The following is a 20,917-nucleotide window of genomic DNA, read 5'->3' on the forward strand; positions in this document are numbered from 1 at the left end:
GTGCTGCCCAGGGAGGTGGTGGAGTCCCCATCCCTGGAGGTGTTCAAGAGGGGATTGGATGTGGCACTTGGTGCCATGGTTTAGTCATGAGGTCTGTGGTGACAGGTTGGACTTGATGATCTCTGAGGTCTCTTCCAACCTTGGTGATACTGTGATGATACTGTGATCTGGGACCCATCCCAGGGATGCCCCATTCATGAGGTGTCCCTGCCCATGGCAGGGGGGTTGGAACTGGATGATCCCTGAGGTCCTTTCCAACCCTGACAAACCTTCACCCAGGGAATCCTGCTGCTTAGGGCCAGACCTGTTGCCCATTTGGCCCCAGACAATCTCCACACTCAGAGGTGCCCTGTGTCCCAGGCAGCACTGGGTGCTCATTCTTGCTGAATGTCCTGAGTTGATGGTTAAGAGGAAAGATTCCTTGGTTAGTGGCAGAAGCATCAGCTTCCCTGCAGCTGCCTCAGAGGAACACTCCCCATGCCTGTAGGACACCATGGAGATGGCAGCAACGAGGTGACATTACCTGTAGCTCACCAAGTGGCAGGGAGGTGAGGAACAAGCTCTGCACCAAGAGGGGAGTGGAACACTGCAGCAGGCTGCCCAGGGAGGTGGTTGAGGCTCCATGCCTGGAGCTATTGCAGGGGAGGCTGGAGAAGGCTCTGGGCAGCCTGCTCCAGTGGAGGATGTCCCTGCTGGGTGCAGGGGGCTGGGCTGGCTGAGCTCTGGAGCTCCCTTCCAGCCCAGAGCACTCTGTGGTTCTCTGATCCTGTGATTCTCTGATTCTGCTGCTCTTCCAGATGTGTATTGTCCAATCAAAACCCATTCCAGCCTCATTTGCCAATGTGTTCTGCAGGTGCAGTAGAGAGAGTCAAGAAAATCCGGGACTATGCCTTTGTGCACTTCAACAAGAGGGAGCACGCAGTGGAGGCCATGAAGGCCTTGAATGGGAAGGTAAAGCTGCTGGAGATACCAGCTCCTGGGGCTCATGGGCAATGCATCAGGCACAGCTGCAGCCCAGCTGCCTGCTTTGTTAGCTGCAAGAACACCTGGGAGGTGTCAGCTCCTTGCAAGCACCTGTGACACTCCTGAATGCCTTCCTCAGGAGTTTAGAACCAGGTTGGTAGGGTTAGGTGATCATAAAATCACAGAATGGTTTGGGTGGAGAAGCCCTCCAAGCACCTCCAGTCCAGCACCAACCCAACCCCACCACAGCCACTAAACCATGGCCCCAGGTGCCATGGCCACAGCTTGCTGCAACACCTCCAGCCATGGGGACTCCACCACCTCCCTGGGCAGCCTCTGCCAGGCCCTGACCACTCTGGCACCAAAGGAATTGTTCCTCAGCTCCAACCTAAGCCTCCCCTGGCACAACTTCAGGCCAGTTCCTCTCCTTCTCTCACCTGAGCTTGGGGAGCAGAGCCCAACCCCCAGCTGGCTGCAGCCTCCTCTCAGGAGCTGCAGAGAGCAAGGAGGTCTCCCTCAGCCTCCTCTGCTCCACACTCAACCCCCCCAGCTCCCTCAGCTGCTCCTCCCCAGCCCTCTTCTCCAGACCCTTCCCCAGCTCTCTTGCCCTTCTCTGGCCCTGCTCCAGCCCTCCAGCTCCTGCTGGCAGGGAGGGCCCAGAGCTGAAGGCAGCACTCAAGCTGTGGCCTCCCCAGTGCCCAGCCCAGGGCACAATCCCTGCCCTGCTCCTGCTGCCCACACCATTGCTGCTCCAGGCCAGGCTGCTGCTGCCCTTCTTGCCCCCCTGGGCACTGCTGGCTCCTCTCCAGCTGCTGCCACCCAGCACCCCCAGGGCCTTTCCTGCTGGGCACTTTCCAGCCCCTCTGCCCCAGCCTGGAGCCTTCCTGAGGTTGTGACCCAGGTGCAGGACCCAGCACTTGGCTTTGTGAAACCTCATTCAAGTGACCTTGGCCCATCAATGCAGGCTGGCCAGATTGCTCTGCAGAGCCTCCCTACCCTCCAGCAGATCACCACTGCCACCCAATTCAGTGTCATCTGCAGGCTCACTGAGGCTGTGCTTAATTCCCTCATCCAGATCATTGATAAAGACATTGAACAGGTCTGGCCCCAGCCCTGAGCCCTGGGTTGGACTCAATAATTGTAAAGGTCTTTTCCAACCCAAACAATTCCCTGGGTCTGTGATTCAGAGGTGCTGGCAAAGACAACCCAGCAAGAGGAGGGTCAGAGGTCCCCTGGGCTCACACTCACATCCCTCTCCCACGCCTGCCAAGGAAAACACCCTCGGGGGCAGCATGGGAATGGCAAAGCAGGACAGACAAGGTCAGCCCAAAACATCTGCTCCCAATTCAGAGGTGGATTTGCAAGGAGGTTGCTGTATTTAGCCCTCCTGGCACTGCATCTAATTCACAGCACTGTAATGTGAGAGCTGTTCCCAAGGAGGTGTTAACCCCACTCCTATTTTTAGTGCCACTGTTCTCCTCCTAGGAGCACGTACAGCCTGCCTGCCTTACACACTGCTCTGCAGGGCAGGAAAAGCCTTTGGAACGCTTCACAGCAGGGCTAAGTCAGTTAGGAAGCCTCTCCCACCTGGGAGGAGGGCTGGGGGCTCTCAACAGGCTACAACCTTACCCATCCAGTGGCTTCTTCCACCCTGGGGAGAGAGCTTTCATGCAATCTCAGCAGAGTGGGGCTGGAAGGGACCCCTGGGATCCCCCAGCCCAAGCCCTGCTCCAGCAGGGCACCCCCAGCAGCTTGCCCAGCAGCACAGTGCCCAGGGGGGGTTGGAAGCTCTCCACACCAGGACACTCCACAACCTCTCTGGGCAGCCTGCTCCAGGCCTCCAGCAGCCTCACAACAAACAACTTTCTCCTCCTGCTCAGCTCCAACCTCCTGCCTGCCACTCTGTGCCCCTTGCCCCTTGGCCTGGCCCTGGGCACCACTCAGCAGAGCCTGGCCCCAGCCTCTTGGCCCCCACAGCTCCTTTAGCTCTTGCTGAGCATTGCTCAGCTGCCCTCTGGGGCTGCTCTTCTGCAGGCTCTCAGCCCCAGGGCTCTCAGCCTTTGCTGCTCCCAGAGCTGCTCCAGGCCCCTCAGCAGCTTCCCAGCCTGCCCTGGGCTCTCTCCAGCACTTCCCTGCCTCTGGAACTGGGGAGCCCAGAACTGGAACCAGGATTCCAGATGCAGCCTGCCTAGGGCTGAGTAGAGGGGAAGGAGAACCTCCCTTTCCCTGCTGCCCACACTCTTGGTGCCCCCCAGCACCCCATTGGCTTCCTGGCCACCAGGGCACCTTGCTGGCTCATGGGGAACTTGTTGGCCCCCAGCACTCCCAGGTCCTGCTCCCTAGAGCTGCTTCCCAGCAGGTCTCCCCTCCCCTCCCCTGCCCTGCTGCAGGAGGTTCTTCCTCCCCAGGGGCAGGACCCTACCCTTGCCCTTGGTGACCCCCAGGAGGTTCCCTCTGCCCAGCTCTGCAGCCTTGTGTGTCCTTGTGTGGGCAGGCTAATCCCTGTGTGCTCTGGAGCCTTACACTCACACTTCTCCTCTGCTCTCTCCCCACCCCACTGGCATGAAGGTGCTGGATGGGTCCCCGATCGAGGTGACCTTAGCCAAGCCTGTGGACAAGGACAGCTACGTGCGCTACACCCGCGGCACGGGCGGCAGAGGCTCCGTGCTGCAAGGGGACTACACCTACGCCTTTGGGCACCTCTACGACCCTGCCACCGCCTACCTGGGCCCCCCGGTGTTCTACTCACCCCAGGCCTATGCAGCCATCCCCAACCTCCACTTCCCTGCTGCCAAAGGGCTGGGCAGCAGGAGCGTCATCCGGCCCCCCTCCATCCGAGGTAACTCCTGCCCTGCCTTACCCCTGTCCTGTGGGGCTTAGCCGGCTGCTCTCTGGACTCCTGCTGAGGGCCCTGGATACTGGATCCCTTTCAGAGGGGGGTGGAAAACGCAGGTCTTAGGCTCTGTCCTTCATAAGGGTGCAGTAACCATCCAGGGCACAATCACTCTCCCAAAGAAAGAGCTCCCAGTCTGCTCCTTGGTGCAGTGTCAACAAACCACAACTCCTCTTGGGTCGGCCCCAGCAGGGAAGAGCAAATCAAACAATTTTCCTTTCCCCCATCCAGAGCCAGCTTCCTCCAACAGCCACCAGCACAGCTCTCCCCTGGGTTTCCTCTTTGCTTTGAAGGCCACAGGGAAAGCTTTAGCATTCCTGGGGTTTTCCAAGCCAAAACCACAGAGTTTCCCAAGGAGGTCACACTGCCTTGAGGCAGGGTAGGGAACCACCACTGGAATCAAGCCATTGGTTGCAGACCCCTGTGGGGAGGGTATCAATAACCTAAGGGGAAGCATTTCTGAAAGCTGCTGGGGCTCTGCTTTTGACCTTGGGACCAAAGTGGTGACCACTCCTGGGACCAAATCAAGTCCCCACGCTCGGCTACCCCCATGTGGAATCACATTGCAGGGGTTGCTTGGCAAGCACAGAATTAAGGAGCTTAGGAGCCAGCTGAAGGGAGAGAGAAATAGATTGAGAAAGATAAGAGAGAGAGAGAGAGAGAGAGAAAGGTAGGTAGATAGGAAGATAGATAGAAAGGTAGATAGATAGGAAGACAGAAAGATAATTGGATAGATTTGATGGATAGGTAGGTAGATAGATAGGTGATAGATGAATAGATGGATGGATAAATAGCTAGGTAGATTGATAGATGCATAGATAAGTAGATAGGTAGGTAGGTAGACAGATAAAGCAGATAGGTAGATAGGTAGGTGGATAGGTAAGTAGATAGATGGATAAGTGGGTAGATAAGTAGATAGATGGATAGATAGATAGATAGATAGATAGATAGATAGATAGATAGATAGATAGATAGATATGTAGCTAGATAGATATGTAGCTAGATAGATGGATAAATAGATGGATAGATAGATGGATAGATGGATAGATGGATAGATGGATAGATAGATAGATAGATGGATAGATATGTAGCTAGATAGATGGATAGATAGATAGATGGATAAATAGATGGATAAATAGATAGACAGAAAGACAGATAGACAGATAAGTAGACAGACAGACAGATAAACAGCCCTGCCCATTTGTTCTCTCTGCCAAAGGTGGTACCTGTGGCAGTCAGCTGGTGTCCCCAAGGCCACAGGCAGGTCCCACAGCAGGCTGGGATGCTGCAGAACAGCCCATCAGGGCTGACAAGGACTGTGCCAGCCCCTTTTTCCCCCTCCCCAAGGAAAGGGAGAGATGAGCTGGAATTTCTCTTGCTGCCTGCCCTGGGTTTGCCCAGAGGTGAAGGTCATGTAGGGAAAGGTGCAGCTGTGATAGCCCACCAGCCCTCCCTTGCCTTCGAGCCATCCCAGCTTCCTAAGTAGGGCTCTCCAGGGAGAAACTGGTGTACTGTGGAGAAAGGGAGGATTTGGGGTCACAGAAGCAAGGTGTGGTAGTCTTAGGCTGTGCCTAGGAAAGTTTTCCACGGATCTTGAACAGAGAATGATAGAATGCAAATAAATTACCACTGGAATTCTGAGTCCATCAAGACACTAAAAGTACCCTGGTGCACGGCAAGGGCTAGCAGCTGCCACCTCCCTGCCTTTCAGCTCCAAATCCTGGGTAAGAAGGAGTCCCCAGCTCAAAGCTGAGCGAAGGGGAAGGTGGACATTGGGTCAGGAAGAAGCAGGGCTCCCAGGGCCCCCTCCCCTGTCCCGGCACCGGGAGCGGCGCCTCGCCTGGGCTGCCCCAGCAGCAGGCTTCCTCCCGCCCGCCGCCGGCCCCGAGCCCAGCCTGCAGAGCTAACTTTTCCCTTGCAGGGAGGACCAGGGTGGCTTTTTGCCTCGGTTTGATCCAGTTTAATGCCTTCTTACATTCCTAGAAATTTACATGAGTGTACCTGTAGGGGCTGCGGGCGTCAGAGGCCTGGGAGGCCGCGGCTACCTGGCGTACGCGGGGCTGGGGCGCGGATACCAGCCGAAGGCAGAAAAGAGAGCAGAGGAGAAGCTCTACGACCTCTTGCCAGGCATGGAGCTCACCCCCATGAGCCACGTCGCGCTCAAGCCCCAAGGCATCAAGCTGGCTCCTCAGGTAGGTGTGGAGAGCCTGCAAGCAGCATCTGGAGCGGAGGCTGGCACGGCATTGGGCTAGGCTGGAAAGGACCTTGCTGGGCTCCATCCTCTTTAACATCTTCACTGATGATCTGGATGAGGGCATTGAGTCAGTCATCAGCAAATTTGCAGATGCCACCAAGTTAGGAGCAGATGTTGGTCAGTTAGAGGGCAGAAAGGCTCTGCAGAGGGACCTTGACTGACTGCACAGATGGGCAGAGGCCAACAGGATGGCACTGAACAAGTCCAAGTGCCAGGGGCTGCACTTTGGCCACACCAACCCCAGGCAGAGCTACAGGCTGGGGTCAGAGTGGCTGAGAGCAGCCAAACAGAGAGGGACCTGGGGGTAATGACTGACAGCTGCCTGAACATGAGCCAGCAGTGTGCCCAGGTGGCCAAGAAGGCCAATGGCATCCTGGCCTGTAGCAGGAAGAGTGTGGCCAGCAGGAGCAGGGAAGTCATTGTGCCCTGTACTCTGCATTGGTTAGGCTGCACCTTGAGTCCTGTGTCCAGTTCTGGGCCCCTCAGTTTAAGAAGGACATTGAGACACTTGAAGGTGTCCAGAGAAGGGCAACAAGGCTGGGGAGAGGCCTTGAGCACAGCCCTGTGAGGAGAGGCTGAGGGAGCTGGGGTTGCTTAGCCTGGAGAAGAGGAGGCTCAGGGGAGACCTCATTGCTCTTTACAACTCCCTGCAGGGAGGTTGTAGCCAGATGGGGGTTGGTCTCTCCTCCCAGGCAAGCAGCACCAGAACAAGAGGACACAGTCTCAAGCTGTGCCAGGGGAGGTTTAGGCTGGAGTTGAGGAGAAAGTTCTTCACTGAGAGAGTTGTTAGCCATTGGGATGTGCTGCCCAGGGAGGTGGTGGAGTCCCCAGCCCTGGAGGTGTTCAAGAGGGGATTGGATGTGGCACTTGGTGCCATGGTCTAGGCATGAGGTCTGTGGTGCCAGGTTGGACTTGATGATCCTCGAGGTCTCTTCCAACCTTGGTGATGCTGTGACCTTGAACGATCACCACGGCCAGCAAGGAACCCAGCGCTGCCAGGCACCACTGCTGCGCTTGCAGGTAGGCAGTGACAAAGTAAAGACAAAGAGAGACTTCAGGGCCACAGGACAAGTGGCTAAGGGATCAGGAGCTCAAGACCTTTGTAGCCTCCATTGGACACTGTCTAGTCTGTCCCTGTTCCTCTTGAACTGGGGAAAATGGCCTCAGGTTACACCTGGCAGGTCTGGTGTCCTGTCAGACACTGGGGAGAGCTGGCCAAGAAAGCCACTGGCATCCTGGCTGGGAGCAGCAATGCTGTGCCCAGCAGGAGCAGGCAGGGGACTGTCCCCCTGTGCTGGGCACTGCTGAGGCCACAGCTCCAGTGCTGTGCCCAGAGTTGGGCTCCTCAAGACAAGAGAGAGGTGGAGGTGCTGGAGCCAGGGCAGAGCAGGCCAAGGAAGCTGGGAAGGGCCTGCAGGAGAAATCTGATGAGGAGAGGCTGAAGGAGCTGGGGATGGTTAGTGTGCAGGAGAGGAGGCTGAGGGCAGAGCTCCCTGCTCTCTGCAGCTCCCTGAGAGGAGGCTGTGCAGAGGTTGCTGCTGCTCTCCTCTCACAGGGGATGAACAAGAGGCAATGGCCTCAGGCTGCAGCAGGGCAGGCTCAGACTGGACACCAGGCAAAGGCTTTTGCCAGCAGGAGTGGTCAGAGCTTGGCAGAGGCTGCCCAGGGAGGTGGTGGAGTCCCCAGGCCTGGAGGTGTTTCAGGGTGGTTTGGCTGTGGTGCTTGGGGCTGTGGGTTAGGGGTGAGCCTTGCAGGGTCGGGTCAGGGGTTGGGGTTGGTGATCCCAATCCAACCTGAATGATTCTGTGATTCCATAGCAGATCTGAGCTCCACTCACAGGGAGGCAGAAGAACACCAGGCTGTGTCCACTTCCCTTTGGAACAGCAGAGTGTTGTGGGATTGAGCCTGGGCTGTCTTAACCACAGAGATACAAGTCCTGCAAGGGGCTGGGCAGTGTGGATGCAGGAAAGTGTAATCTTTGTTACTTCCTTCCCATCATGCTGCATCTTCTCTGTATAAAGGGGGGTCAGAGTTTGCTCTGCCCTCTTCCTCCCTCTCTCTGCTCTCTGGGGAGGTTTTGGGGCCTTTCTGTGGCCTTGGCCCTGTGGCAAATTTCTTTCTATGCAATTGGGGCACAGGTTGGAGGGGGAAGCAGGGAGGCATGGTGGGGGTAGGGGGCAGGCATTGAGGCCTGGTGTTTGGCCTGGCTGGGGGCAAGGTTCACAGAGTTACAGAATCAAAGAATTCCAGGGGCTGGAAGGGAGCTCCAGAGCTCCCCCAGTCCAAGCCCTGCCAGAGCAGGGGCACCCAGGGCAGGGCACACAGCAACACAGCCAGGGGGGGTTGGAATCTCTCCACAGAGGGAGACTCCACAGCCCCCCTGGGCAGCCTGCTCCAGGCCTCTGGCACCCTCCCAGGGAAAAACTTCTCCCTCCTCTTCCCATGCAACTTCCTCTGCCTCAGCTTCCACCACTGCCCCTTGTGCTGGCACTGGGCAGCCCTGCGAAGAGCCTGAAAGCTCTTGGAAGGTGTTGGCTTAGTGTGGTTTTGATAAGCCCAGGCTGGAGAGCAGGGCTGAGGCTGAACAGGGATCTGTGTGCTTGGCATTCCTGTGTATATTTGTGGCTAGTGTTTCCATTCAAGTCCTGTGGAGTGATTTTGTTTCACCCCTTTGGGGAGGGGTGAGAGAGCTCTCTGTCCACGCCAGCTGGGACAGGAGGGATGTGAAGCCAAAGCCAGAGCACCTCTGGGCACTGCCTCCAAATCACCTTGGCAGCAGCTGTTCCAAGCCTGGGGGCAACGTGGCTCAGCTCTTCTCTTTTAAACTGGAGGCAGAAATTGCCTGTTGAAGGCCAGATAATTAATTGGAGAGAAACAGCCCTTTTATTCTCTCTTTTCAGTTCTTCTTTTCTCCTTTTTTGAATAAAATAAGAACTCTGTGGATTTCCCCCACCAGAGCAGGGAAGGTGAATGTGACCTTGGTGGCTTTCAGCACTGTGCCTAAGAGCAGAGATGGAGCTTCTGGTTGGGGGAGGTGGAATTGAGAGCAAATCAGACTGACAAAAGAATAAAAGCAGCTAATCAGCGATGGGGCAGAGACAGCCAATTGAACAGGGCAAGCTCTGCCCCAGGAGGCTGCTGCAACACTGCAGCAGGCTGCCAGGGAGGTGCTTGAGCCCCCAGCCCTGGAGTCTAACCCTGCCCTCCCTCAGTTTCAAACCATTCCCCCTTGCCCTGGCTCCAGACCCCCTCAGGCAAAGTCTCTCTGCAGCCTCCCTGCAGGATCCCTTCAGGTCCTGGCAGCAGCTCTGAGGTCCCCCTGGAGCCTTCTCCTCTGCAGGCTGCACAGCCCCAGCTCCCTCAGCCTGTGCTCACAGCAGAGCTGCTCCAGCCCTTGGAGCATCGTTGTGGCCTCCTCTGGACCCTCTCCAGCAGCTCTGTGTCCTTCTCCTGCTGGGGAGAGCAGAGCTGGAGGCAGGGCTGGAGGTGAGGTCTGAGCAGAGCAGAGCCCAGGGGCAGAATCCCCTCTGCTGCCCTCTGCCCACCCTGCTCTGGCTGCAGCCAGCACACAGCTGCCTGAGGCTGCAGGAGGCACTGCTGGCTCCTGGGGAGCTGCTCAGCACCCAGCACCCCCAAGGCTCCCAACCCAAACAAGGATGTCTCTCTGTGCAAGTATATGAAGTCATGAGGTCCCTGATGGATGAAGTTGCAGCAGAAATGAGTACAAAGGAGGGACACACAAAGTCAGGAGACATCCCTGGGGATATTGCAGGTGAGGCTGGAGAGGGCTCTGGGCAGCCTGCTCCAGTGGAGGATGTCCCTGCTGAGCATTCTGGGCTGCTGTGGTTTTATGATTCTCTGATTCTATGAATAATTAACTGCAGGAATCCCTGGGATTACTTTTTTTCAGTGTCTGAAAGATTCAGATGAATCTTCAAGCTGCATTAGGCATCTGCTCTGCCCTGTGCCTCAAGGAAGGTGCTACCAACCACCCCTTTGGAAGGGAGGAAGCTGAGCAGTACAGGGGCTGGAGAGCTCCTGGTTTGGGGAGGAGTTCAAAGCAAATCACACTGATGAAAGAGTAAAACAGATGATCAGCAACAGGACAAAGCCAATTTAACAGGGCTCCAGACCTCACCTGCAGGGCTGTGTGCAGCTCTGGAGCCCTCAACATGGGAAAGGCATGAACCTGATGGAGAGGCTCCAGAGCAGGGCAATGAAAATGCTCAGGGGTTGGAGCAGCTCTGCTGTGGGCACAGGCTGAGGGAGCTGGGGGTGCTCAGCCTGGGGAAGAGAAGGCTCCAGGCAGACCTCAGAGCAGCCTGCCAGGACCTGAAGAGGCTACAAGAAGGCTGCAGAGAGACTGCTCCCAAAGGCCTGCAGGGACAGGAGCAGGGGCAAGGGCTTCAGAGCAGAGCAGAGCAGATTGAGATTGGCTGTGAGGAACAAGTTGTGCCCCAGGAGGCTGCTGGAACACTGCAGCAGGCTGCCCAGGGAGGTGGTTGAGGCTCCATGCCTGGAGCTATTGCAGGGGAGGCTGGAGAGGGCTCTGGGCAGCCTGCTCCAGTGGAGGATGTCCCTGCTGAGTGCAGGGGGCTGGGCTGGCTGAGCTCTGGAGTTCCCTCCCAGCCCAGAGCACTCTGTGGTTCTGTGGTTCTGCAGGAATTCAAAGGATCTTTTAATGTCTGAAACATTCAGATGAATCTTCAAGGTGCATTCAGCAGCTGCTCTGCCCTCAAGGAAGGTGCCACAACCACCCCTTTGGAAGGGAGGAAGCTGAGCAGTACAGGGGCTGGAGCTGGGTGAGATGGAGCAGGCTGCAGAGGGATGTGGCTGAATCCCCATCCCATCCCTGCAGGTGTTTCAGAGCCATTGAGATGTGGTGCTGGGGGAGATGATTTAGCAGTGCTGGGAGTAAGGGTTGTCCTTTGAGGAGAGGCTGAGGGAGCTGGGGTTGCTTAGCCTGGAGAAGAGGAGGCTCAGGGGAGACCTTCTTGCTCTCTCCAACTCCCTGCAGGGAGGTTGTAGCCAGGTGGGGGTTGGGCTCTGCTCCCAGGCAGCCAGCACCAGAACAAGAGGACACAGTCTCAGGCTGTGCCAGGGGAGGTTCAGACTGGAGGTGAGGAAGAAATTCTTCCCAGAGAGAGAGATTGGCCCTGGGGATGTGCTGCCCAGGGAGGTGGTGGAGTCCCCATCCCTGGAGGTGTTCAAGAGGGGATTGGATGTGGCACTTGGAGCCCTGGTTTGGTTGTCAGAAGGTGTTGGGTGACAGCTTGGACTTGATGATCTCTGAGGTCTTTTGCAAGCTCATTGTTTCTATGATTCTATGACTTGAAGATGCTAAAGGTCTCTTCCAACCCAAACAAGTCTGCTGAGAAGTTAACCTGCCCCCCCAATCCCTTTTCTCCTTTCTAGATCCTAGAAGAAATCTGCCAGAAAAACAACTGGGGGCAGCCTGTTTACCAGCTCCACTCTGCCATGGGCCAAGACCAGAGGCAGCTCTTCCTCTACAAAGTCACCATCCCTGCCCTGGCCAGCCAGAACCCCACCATGTAGGTCACTGCCTGGGATCTGGGATCTCACTGCTCTCTACAACTACCTGCAGGGAGGGGGCAGCCAGGTGGGGGTTGGTCTCTTCTACCAGGCAAGCAGCATCAGAACAAGAGGGATCTGGAGGTGCTGGAAGGTGTTCAGAGCAGGGCCAGGAGGATGAGCAGAGGGCTGGAGCTGCTCTGCTGTGAGGACAGACTGAAGGAGTTGGGGCTGTTCAGTGTGGAGAAGAGAAGGCTCCCAGGTGACCTCATTGTGGCCTTCCAGGATCTGAAGGGGGCTACAGGAAGGCTGGGGAGGGACTGCTCAGGATATCAGGCAGTGATAGGACTAGGGGGAATGGAATGAAGCTGGAGGTGGGGAGATTCAGGCTGGAGGGGAGGAGGAAGTTCTTCCCCATGAGAGTGGTGAAGCCCTGGGATGGGTTGTCCAGGGAGGTGGTTGAGGCCCTGTCCCTGGAGGTGTTTAAGCCCAGGCTGGATGAGGTTCTGGCCAGGCTGATCTAGTGTGGGGTGTCCCTGCCCATGGCAGGGGGGTTGGAACTAGATGATCCTTGTGGTCCCTTCCAACCCTGACTGATACTATGATACTATGATAACAAGAGGACACAGTCTCAAGCTGTGCCAGGGGAGGTTTAGGCTGGAGGTGAGGAGAAAGTTCTTCCCAGAGAGAGAGATTGGCCCTTGGGATGTGCTGCCCAGGGAGGTGGTGGAGTCCCCATCCCTGGAAGGGTCTAAATAGAGCCTGGATGAGGCCCTTGGTGCCATGGTTTGGTTGATTGGATGGTGCTGGGGCACAGGTTGGGCTCAGTGATCTCAAAGGCCTTTTCCACCCTGGTTCATTCTGGGTGGTCTCTGTGACTGCTTTATTTACTGGCATTGGAGGAATCCTCTCTCCTCAGAACCCTCTTGCACAGCCTCCTCCTTCCCCTTTTGAATAGATACAGCAAGGAGACAAAAAACCCAACCCCAAACCAACCACCCACAAGCTGCAGCAGCCTGCTAGGGATGGCAGGAGTGCTGCCTGCTCTCTCCCTGGGGCTGCCCAGATTGCAGCCAGCCAGAAATAATCAGGAGCTTGTGAGGACAAAACTAAAGTGTGCTTCAGGCTCTAGGAGGGGAAAGAAAGCAGCTTGAAGGAAAGTGCTGATAACTCAGCTGCCAAACACTCCTGACCTAAAAAATGTTCTTGCTGTGTGTTTGAAAGAAAAAACCCAGCAGCCCAGCCTGCAGCAGGCTTCCCTGCAGCAGGACAGGCCAGGGGGGACTGATGGCAAGCAGCCCTGCAGAGAATGGACCTGGGAGTGCTGGGGGCCAACAAGCTCCCCATGAGCCAGCAAGGTGCCCTGGTGGCCAGGAAGCCAATGGGGTGCTGGGGGGGCACCAAGAGTGTGGGCAGCAGGTTGAGGAAGGTTCTCCTCCCACTCTACTCTGCCCTCCTGAGGACATACCTGAAGCCCTGGTTCCAGTTCTGGGCTCCCCAGTACCAGAGGCAGGAAAGTGCTGCAGAGAGCCCAGGGCAGGCTGGGAAGCTGCTGAGGGGCCTGGAGCAGCTCTGGGAGCAGCAAAGGCTGAGAGCCCTGGGGCTGAGAGCCTGCAGAAGAGCAGCCCCAGAGGGCAGCTGAGCAATGCTCAGCAAGAGCTAAAGGAGCTGTGGGGGGCAAGAGGCTGGGGCCAGGCTCTGCTGAGTGGTGCCCAGGGCCAGGCCAAGGGGCAAGGGGCACAGAGTGGCAGGCAGGAGGTTGGAGCTGAGCAGGAGGAGAAAGTTGTTTGTTGTGAGGCTGCTGGAGGCCTGGAGCAGGCTGCCCAGAGAGGTTGTGGAGTCTCCTGGTGTGGAGAGCTTCCAACCCCCCCTGGGCACTGTGCTGCTGGGCAAGCTGCTGGGGGTGCCCTGCTGGAGCAGGGCTTGGGCTGGGGGATGCCCAGAGCTCCTTTCCAGCCCTCCCTGCTGGGGCACTGAAATAACTTCCTTGTTTTTGTTTTTCCTCTCAGCTTCCCCCAAGCTAACCTTTTGCTGTCCTCACAGACATCCCTTCACACCACCCAAGCTCAGTGCCTACGTCGATGAAGCCAAAACCTACGCCGCAGAGTACACCCTGCAGAGCCTGGGCATCCCCTCTGAGGCAGCTGAGGTGCCCCCTGCAGCACCTGCCTTCCCAGGTAGGGAAGCATAGAGTCAGGGAACTGCCAGGGCTGGCAGGGACCCCAAGGCTCAGCCAGCCCCAACCCCCTGCCATGGGCAGGGACACCTCACACCACAGCAGGTTGCTCACAGCCACCTCCAGCCTGGCTGCAAACACCTCCAGGCAGGAGGCTTCCACCACCTCCCTGGGCAACCTGGGCCAGGCTCTCACCACCCTCCTGGCCAACAACTTCTTCCTCACAGCCAAGCTCCAGCTCCCCACTTCTCCTTTTGCTCCAGCCCCCCCACTCCTCTCCCTCCCTCACCCCCTCCAAAGTCCCTCCCCAGCTTGCTTGCAGCCCCCTGAAGATCCTGGAAGGCCACCAGAAGGTCTCCTGGGAGCCTTCTCCTCTCCAGCCTGCACAAGCCCAACTCTCTCAGGCTGTCTGCAGAGCAGAGCAGCTCCAGCCCTCTGCTCCTCCACCTGGCCCTGCTCTGGACACCTTCCAGCCCCTCCAGAGCCTTCCTGTGCTGGGGGCTCCAGCACTGGCCCCAGAGCTGCAGCTGTGGGCTCAGCAGAGTGGAGCAGAGGGGCAGAATCCCCTCCCTGGCCCTGCTGGCCACACTTCTCTTGCTGCAGCCCAGGCTCTGCTTGGCTCTCTGGGCTGCAAGTGCTCCCTGCTGGCTCCTGCTGAGCTTCTCCTCCCCCAGCACCTCCAAGGCCTTTCCTGCAGGGCTGCTCTCCTGCCCAGCCTGTATTGGTTACTGGGGTTGCCTGGGCATCTCTTCTCCAGACTGAGCAGGGACTCTCTGTGCTGAAGGTGTCCTGAAATATCAATTTTTTCCCTGCTGCTTGCTTGTGGATGTCACAAGTGAACCTGTTTCTGGCCATTGAGGACAGACCTGGTTTTGTTCCCCCTGCCCATGCCTCTGCCTTGGCTTAGGTTGCTCATGTCTGTGCCATCTTCACTGCCTGTGCAGTCATTCTGCTGCCCAAGCTGTGCTGTGCACACCACAAAGCAGCTCCTGCTGGAGGCAGCTGTGTGGAGGTCTCTGCTCTGACCCAGCTGCCAGCAGGGTCAACACCACACATTTAGTAGGTTTCCTGGGCTGTGTCCAAGGATGGGGCTCTCCCCAGCACTCAGGGTCTCATCCTGCTTATTCAACTCCTCTCCATTCCTTCCAGTCTGTGGCTGCCTCCTTCAAGTGGGAGCCCCAGCCAGGCTGCAAGATCCAGAACTGGCATCCACAGTGCCACACCTGGGGGGAATGCCCTGCCTGGGCCTGCTGGCTGCAGCCTGGCTGCTGCTACCAGTAGCTGTTCCTCACTGCAGTGATGCCCAGCTGGTTGGTCATGGTCCATTCATCCTCCCTGAGCACAGCCAGCTCCTTTTGAACCATCTTCTGTGCCTTCATCCACCAATGATATGACACAAGCCTGGAAGCCATGGTCCTACATCTGGGGAGGGATAACAGCAGGCCCCAGGACAGGTTAGGAGCTGCCCTGCTGCAGAGCAGCTGCATGGAGCAAGACCTTGGAGTGCTGGTGGGCAGCAAGGGCTGCAGGGGACAGCAATGTGCCCTGGGGGCCAAGAGAGCCAATGGGGGCCTGGGGGGGGCAGCAAGCAAAGGGTGGCCAGCAGGGCTGGGGAGGTTCTGCTCCCCCTCTGCTCTGCCCTGCTCAGACCACAGCTGCAATCCTGTGCCCAGTGCTGGGCTCCCCAGGTGCAGAGAGACAGAGAGCTGCTGGGGAGAGCCCAAGGGAGAGCCAGGAGGAGGAGTTGGGGACCTGAGCATCTGCCCTGTGGAGAGAGGCTGAGAGCCCTGGGGCTGCTGAGGCTGGAGAGGAGAAGGCTGAGAGGGATCTGCTCAATGTCTGTCAAGAGCTGAGGGCTGGGGGGCAAGGGGAGGGGGCCAAGCTCTTGTGGGTGGTGCACAGCCAGGAGCCAAGGAGCAGTGGATGCAAAGTGGAACAGAGAAGGTTTCAGCTCAAGGGGAGGAGGAGAAACTTCTTTGGGGTGAGGCTGCTGGAGGCCTGGAGCAGGCTGCCCAGAGAGGTTGTGGAGTCTCCTGCTCTGGAGAGCTTCCAACCCCCCCTGGATGCCTTCCTGTGCAGCCTGCCCTGGGTGCCCTGCTCTGGCAGGGGCTGGGCTGGATGATCTCTGGAGGTCCCTTCCAAGCTCTACTGCACTGTGACACTGTGGTGCTGCTGGGGCACTGTGAAGTGAGGCTCTGCTCCCAGCTGGGAGGCAGGAGCTGGGCTGTGCTGTGCAGCATGCTGCAGTGGGAGCAGCAGATACCCAAGCTGCACCCCAGGAATGCATTAGTCACTGCTCCTGACTTGCTTGGAGTGGCTCAGGGATGGATTTAAAACAAACAAAAAACCCTCAAAACAACAAGACAAAGAAAGCCCCAAAAAGCTCTGCAGCTTCCTGCCACAGGAGTCTACAAAAGCCACAGGAAGATCAATTTGTCTGGGCTTGGGCAGGCTGCTCCAGCCTGCAAACCACATGGGCCCTGTGCTGAACCCAGCCTCCACTTACTGCTTAATTAGAATCTCTCTTTTCTTTCATCCAACCCGATGGATGTGCCCTGGAAACTCCACAGAGTGACATACATTAAAGTTTTGGTCTGCAGGGCAGACTGCTTCTTGACCAGGGCTTGCTGAAGCCCAGCTCAGCCCCAGGGAGCAGCTGATTTCTCTTCTGACCGTGGCAGATAGTCAGACTGGGGGCTGGAGCAAAGGCTGAGAGCCCTGGGGCTGAGAGCCTGCAGAAGAGCAGCCCCAGAGGGCAGCTGAGCAATGCTCAGCAAGAGCTAAAGGAGCTGTGGGGGGCAAGAGGCTGGGGCCAGGCTCTGCTGAGTGGTGCCCAGGGCCAGGCCAAGGGGCAAGGGGCACAGAGTGGCAGGCAGGAGGTTGGAGCTGAGCAGGAGGAGAAAGTTGTTTGTTGTGAGGCTGCTGGAGGCCTGGAGCAGGCTGCCCAGAGAGGTTGTGGAGTCTCCTGGTGTGGAGAGCTTCCAACCCCCCCTGGGCACTGTGCTGCTGGGCAAGCTGCTGGGGGTGCCCTGCTGGAGCAGGCCTTGGGCTGGGGGATGCCAGGGGTCCCTTCCAGCCCCTCCCTGCTGAGGTTCCCTGACTCTTTTGTTCTCAACCCCTAGGTGAAATGTTGCAGCTCCCTTTGCTGATGCACAGAAGATAGTTTCAGCTGCCACAGCAGAATCCCACAATGGTAGGGCTTGGATGGGACCTCTGAAGATCATTGAGTCCAACCCCCCTGCCAGAACAGGATCACCTAGAGCAGATCACATAGGAACACATCCAGGCAGGCTTTGGCAGTCTCCAGACACTCCCAGTCAGCCTCTCATGGTAGGGTCACACCTTCAGCAGGGCTACATGCTCCCAGTGGTGCCCAGTATCTCCCTCCCCTCCCCACCCAGGCCCTCTGCTCAGACTGACCTTGAGCTGATCTCACTGCCCAGCTGCTCAAGCACAGAATCCAGGCCCTGGGAGATGGCAGCTTGGCAGCAGGGCCTGCTCCAGCAAAGCCAGTGGGCACTCAGGCTGCTCTGCCCAGCTGGGGGCTGGGGCCAGCTTCCTCCTTCCTCCACAGCAAAACCCCGTGGGCTGCTGCAGAAGCTGCTGAGCTCTGCCTTCAGACAAAGCAGCCCTGAGTGATGATTGTTTCCCCAATGATTCATTTGAAATCAGCAAAGGGAACATTTTCCCATGGAATGTTTTGCAGTCCTGAAGCCACAACTTCCATTACAAACTGATAGGGAAGAGGGGAAAAGAAATGAAGAAACAGATGCCCCATTTGCTAAAGATCTGCTCCCCAACATCACACCCAGAGGGAGTTTGGCTTCTCCCTGCTGCTGCCTGCCCTCTGTTTTGTCTGGGAAGGGCACCAGAGCTGTATTTTGGTCAGGAAACCTTCCCAAACTCTCTTACAATTATTTCATTTTGTTGCCCCTCCTCACACCATGCAATAGAATCCCAGAGCTGGCAGGGCTGGCAGGGACCCCAAGGCTCAGCCAGCGCCAACCCCCTGCCATGGGCAGGGACACCTCACACCACAGCAGGTTGCTCACAGCCACCTCCAGCCTGGCTGCAAACACCTCCAGCCAGGAGGCTTCCACCACCTCCCTGGGCAGCCTGGGCCAGGCTCTCACCACCCTCCCAAGCTCCAGCTCCCCACTTCTCCTTTTGCTCCATCCCCCCCACTCCTATCCCTCCCTCACCCCCTCCAAAGTCCCTCCCCAGCTTGCTTGCAGCCCCCTGCAGATCCTGGAAGGCCACCAGAAGGTCTCCTGGGAGCCTTCTCCTCTCCAGCCTGCACAAGCCCAACTCTCTCAGGCTGTCTGCAGAGCAGAGCAGCTCCAGCCCTCTGCTCCTCCTCCTGGCCCTGCTCTGGACACCTTCCAGCCCCTCCAGAGCCTTCCTGTGCTGGGGGCTCCAGCACTGGCCCCAGAGCTGCAGCTGTGGGCTCAGCAGAGTGGAGCAGAGGGGGAGAAATAGAGGATGTGCACAGACACACTGCTAACACCTCTTAGCTCAGAAAACCAAAGCCTGAGGGAGGGGAAATTAAGGGGGGCAGGGGAGGGTGGGTCTCCCAGCAGTGTGTTCACAGAATAACAGGTGAGCAAATGCAGCAGTGTCACAGAGTTCTGTTTCTTTTATCTTGGTTGGGAGATGCCAGCCCTGACCTCTTCACCTGAATTAAGTTATCTTAATGGTGTGGCAGGGGTGAGACTGCACCTTGAGTGCTGGCTTCAGCTCTGGGCCCTCCCTGCCAGCAGGAGCTGGAGGGCTGGAGCAGGGCCAGAGAAGGGCAAGAGAGCTGGGGAAGGGTGTGGAGAAGAGGGCTGGGGAGGAGCAGCTGAGGGAGCTGGGGGGGTTGAGCCTGGAGCAGAGGAGGCTGAGGGAGACCTCCTTGCTCTCTGCAGCTCCTGAGAGGAGGCTGCAGCCAGCTGGGGGTTGGGCTCTGCTCCCCAGGCTCAGGTGAGAGAAGGAGAGGAACTGGCCTGAAGTTGTGCCAGGGGAGGCTTAGGTTGGAGCTGAGGAACAATTTCTCTGGTGGCAGAGTGGTCAGGGAGTGGCAGAGGCTGCCCAGGGAGGTGGTGGAGTCCCCATGGCTGGAGGTGTTGCAGCAAGCTGTGGCCATGGCACCTGGGGCCATGGCTGGGTGGCCATGGTGGGGTTGGGTTGGTGCTGGACTGGAGGTGCTTGGAGGCCTCTCCCAAGCCAACCCCTTCTCTGCTTCCAGGGCTCCCAGTGACCAGCAGGCTGCTTCCTGCACAGCCCCTAGCGAAACCCTGCGCTGGTGGCGCCGAGCTTGGGAGACCTTTTCCTTTGACCTGTGCTGTTTGTCCCTTCCTCTCCCTTGCAGGTTACACCCTTGCCAACGCAGCTGCCACTGTCACAGCCACTCAGCTGAAGCAGGCAGTGACCATGGGACAGGACTTGGCCACCTATGCAGCCTATGAAGCCTACCCAGCCTTCGCCGTGGCCACTCGCAGCGATGCCTACGGAGCCTACTGAGCCCCGGGGCAGGACGCACACAGTGCCCCCAGCCTGCCGGTTCTGACACCCTCATGATTGAACACTGATCTCTCTCCTAAAGTTAGATGTTAGCTGGGACTTTTCTTCTTCTAGGTCTTTAGTTTCCTAGCAGGATATTTCAAAGGGCTGGGGGGAGGAGGAGGGGGAGGGGAAGGAGGAATTAAGAAAGCAAAAAGAAAATCAATCCAAATCAGGAGGCTTCTGTGCACGGGAGAGCAAAAACTCAGCCCTGAACATGAGTGGCTCTCAAGTGTCTGTGTGTGTGTGCAGAGAGATAGGGAGATGGCCCCACTATAGATTATGTATATGTTGTGGGCAAGAAGGGCAGCAGCAGCCTGGCCTGGAGCAGCAATGGTGTGGGCAGCAGGAGCAGGGCAGGGATTGTGCCCTGGGCTGGGCACTGGGGAGGCCACAGCTTGAGTGCTGCCTTCAGCTCTGGGCCCTCCCTGCCAGAAGGAGCTGGAGGGCTGGGGCAGGGCCAGAGAAGGGCAAGAGAGCTGGGGAAGGGTCTGGAGAAGAGGGCTGGGGAGGAGCAGCTGAGGGAGCTGGGGAGGTTGAGTGTGGAGCAGAGGAGGCTGAGAAAAGACCTTCTCACTCTCTACAACTCCACCAAAGGAGGTCGGAGTGAGGTGGGGGTTGGTCTCTTCTCCCAAGTGAAAAGTGAATAAGACAAGAGGAAATGGCTCAGGTTGTGCCAGGGGAGGTTGAGATTGGGACATGAGGAACAATTTCTTCCCCCCAGGGGTTGTTAAGTGCTGAATCAGGTACCCAGGGCAGTGCTGGAGGCCCCATCCCTGGAGGGAGCTAACAGCTGTGTAGCTGTGGTGCTGAGAGCCATGGCTTGGTGGTGATTCGGCAGTTCAGTGATTGAACTTGCTGACCCCCAAGGTCTCTTCCAAGCAAAACACTTCTCTGCTTCTGTGGATCTGTTCTATCCATGCCTAGGCACCAAAGACTGTGTGGTTAGAGGCAGGGAGCTGTGCTCAGCAGAGCTGACCCTGTGGGGCTGGGGAAGGATGAGCTGTCCCCAGCAAGCCCCTCCATGCAGCAGGACTTCTCCTTGGTTCACCCCCAGAGTTCTGAAGCCAGGCAGAGCAGCAGGCAAAGGCAAAGCTGCCCTTTGGCCATGGGGAGGTCTCCAGTTGCCTCCTAGTGCTGTGGGGCATCCTGAGCCACCAGCACTGCCAGGGAGGAGCTCAGGAAGTTCAAGCCTGTTTTAAATCCATTCTGGCAATGCCAAGGACAAAAGGGCCATGAAGATCTCTGCCTGGCCTCACAGGCACCCTCTTGACTTTAGCAAGCATGTAGCAGAGTTTTCCCTCCTGCTTTGCCACTTCCCAGGCCTGCCTAGGAGCAAGGACCAGGATATTTTTACCACCTCCCAGCAAAGGGCACATTCAGTGAGAGAGAGGAGGAGAACCTTGAGAGCTATTAAGGTTGAGGACAAGAAAAGTGCTCTTCACCAGGACCAGCTCTCTACTTAATTAGAGCACAAGAACTCCCAGCCATGGCCCAGTAAGAACAGGCCTCTCTGGGGCCCATAACCTCCCTGGGAAGAAAATTACCTAGAAGGAGG

At 57.5% G+C, this 20,917-nt stretch overlaps 1 protein-coding gene across 7 annotated transcripts in view; it reads left to right on the top strand.

Annotated features, from left to right (window-relative positions):
- Positions 1-19,580, top strand: part of A1CF (APOBEC1 complementation factor) — a 50,048-nt gene extending 30,468 nt beyond the window's left edge. For 4 of the 7 annotated variants that reach the window (XM_068168485.1, XM_068168486.1, XM_068168490.1 and 1 more), the window contains 6 exons: positions 854-951; positions 3,532-3,802; positions 5,840-6,048; positions 11,526-11,662; positions 13,686-13,819; positions 19,169-19,580. In XM_068168485.1, the coding sequence (XP_068024586.1) occupies positions 854-951; positions 3,532-3,802; positions 5,840-6,048; positions 11,526-11,662; positions 13,686-13,819; positions 19,169-19,320 (1,001 nt within the window). In that variant the 3' untranslated portion in view covers positions 19,321-19,580. Of the gene's footprint in view, positions 1-853; positions 952-3,531; positions 3,803-5,839; positions 6,049-11,525; positions 11,663-13,685; positions 13,820-16,940; positions 17,012-19,168 lie in introns of all 7 variants that reach the window. The other 3 variants (XM_068168487.1, XM_068168488.1, XM_068168489.1) reach the window with 2 other exon arrangements.
- Positions 19,581-20,917: the final 1,337 nt, after the last annotated feature.

This window comes from Melanerpes formicivorus, unplaced genomic scaffold (assembly GCF_026170545.1).
Source record: "Melanerpes formicivorus ecotype bairdi unplaced genomic scaffold, bMelFor1.0.p_v2 SCAF_139, whole genome shotgun sequence".
Lineage (NCBI taxonomy): Eukaryota > Metazoa > Chordata > Aves > Piciformes > Picidae > Melanerpes > Melanerpes formicivorus.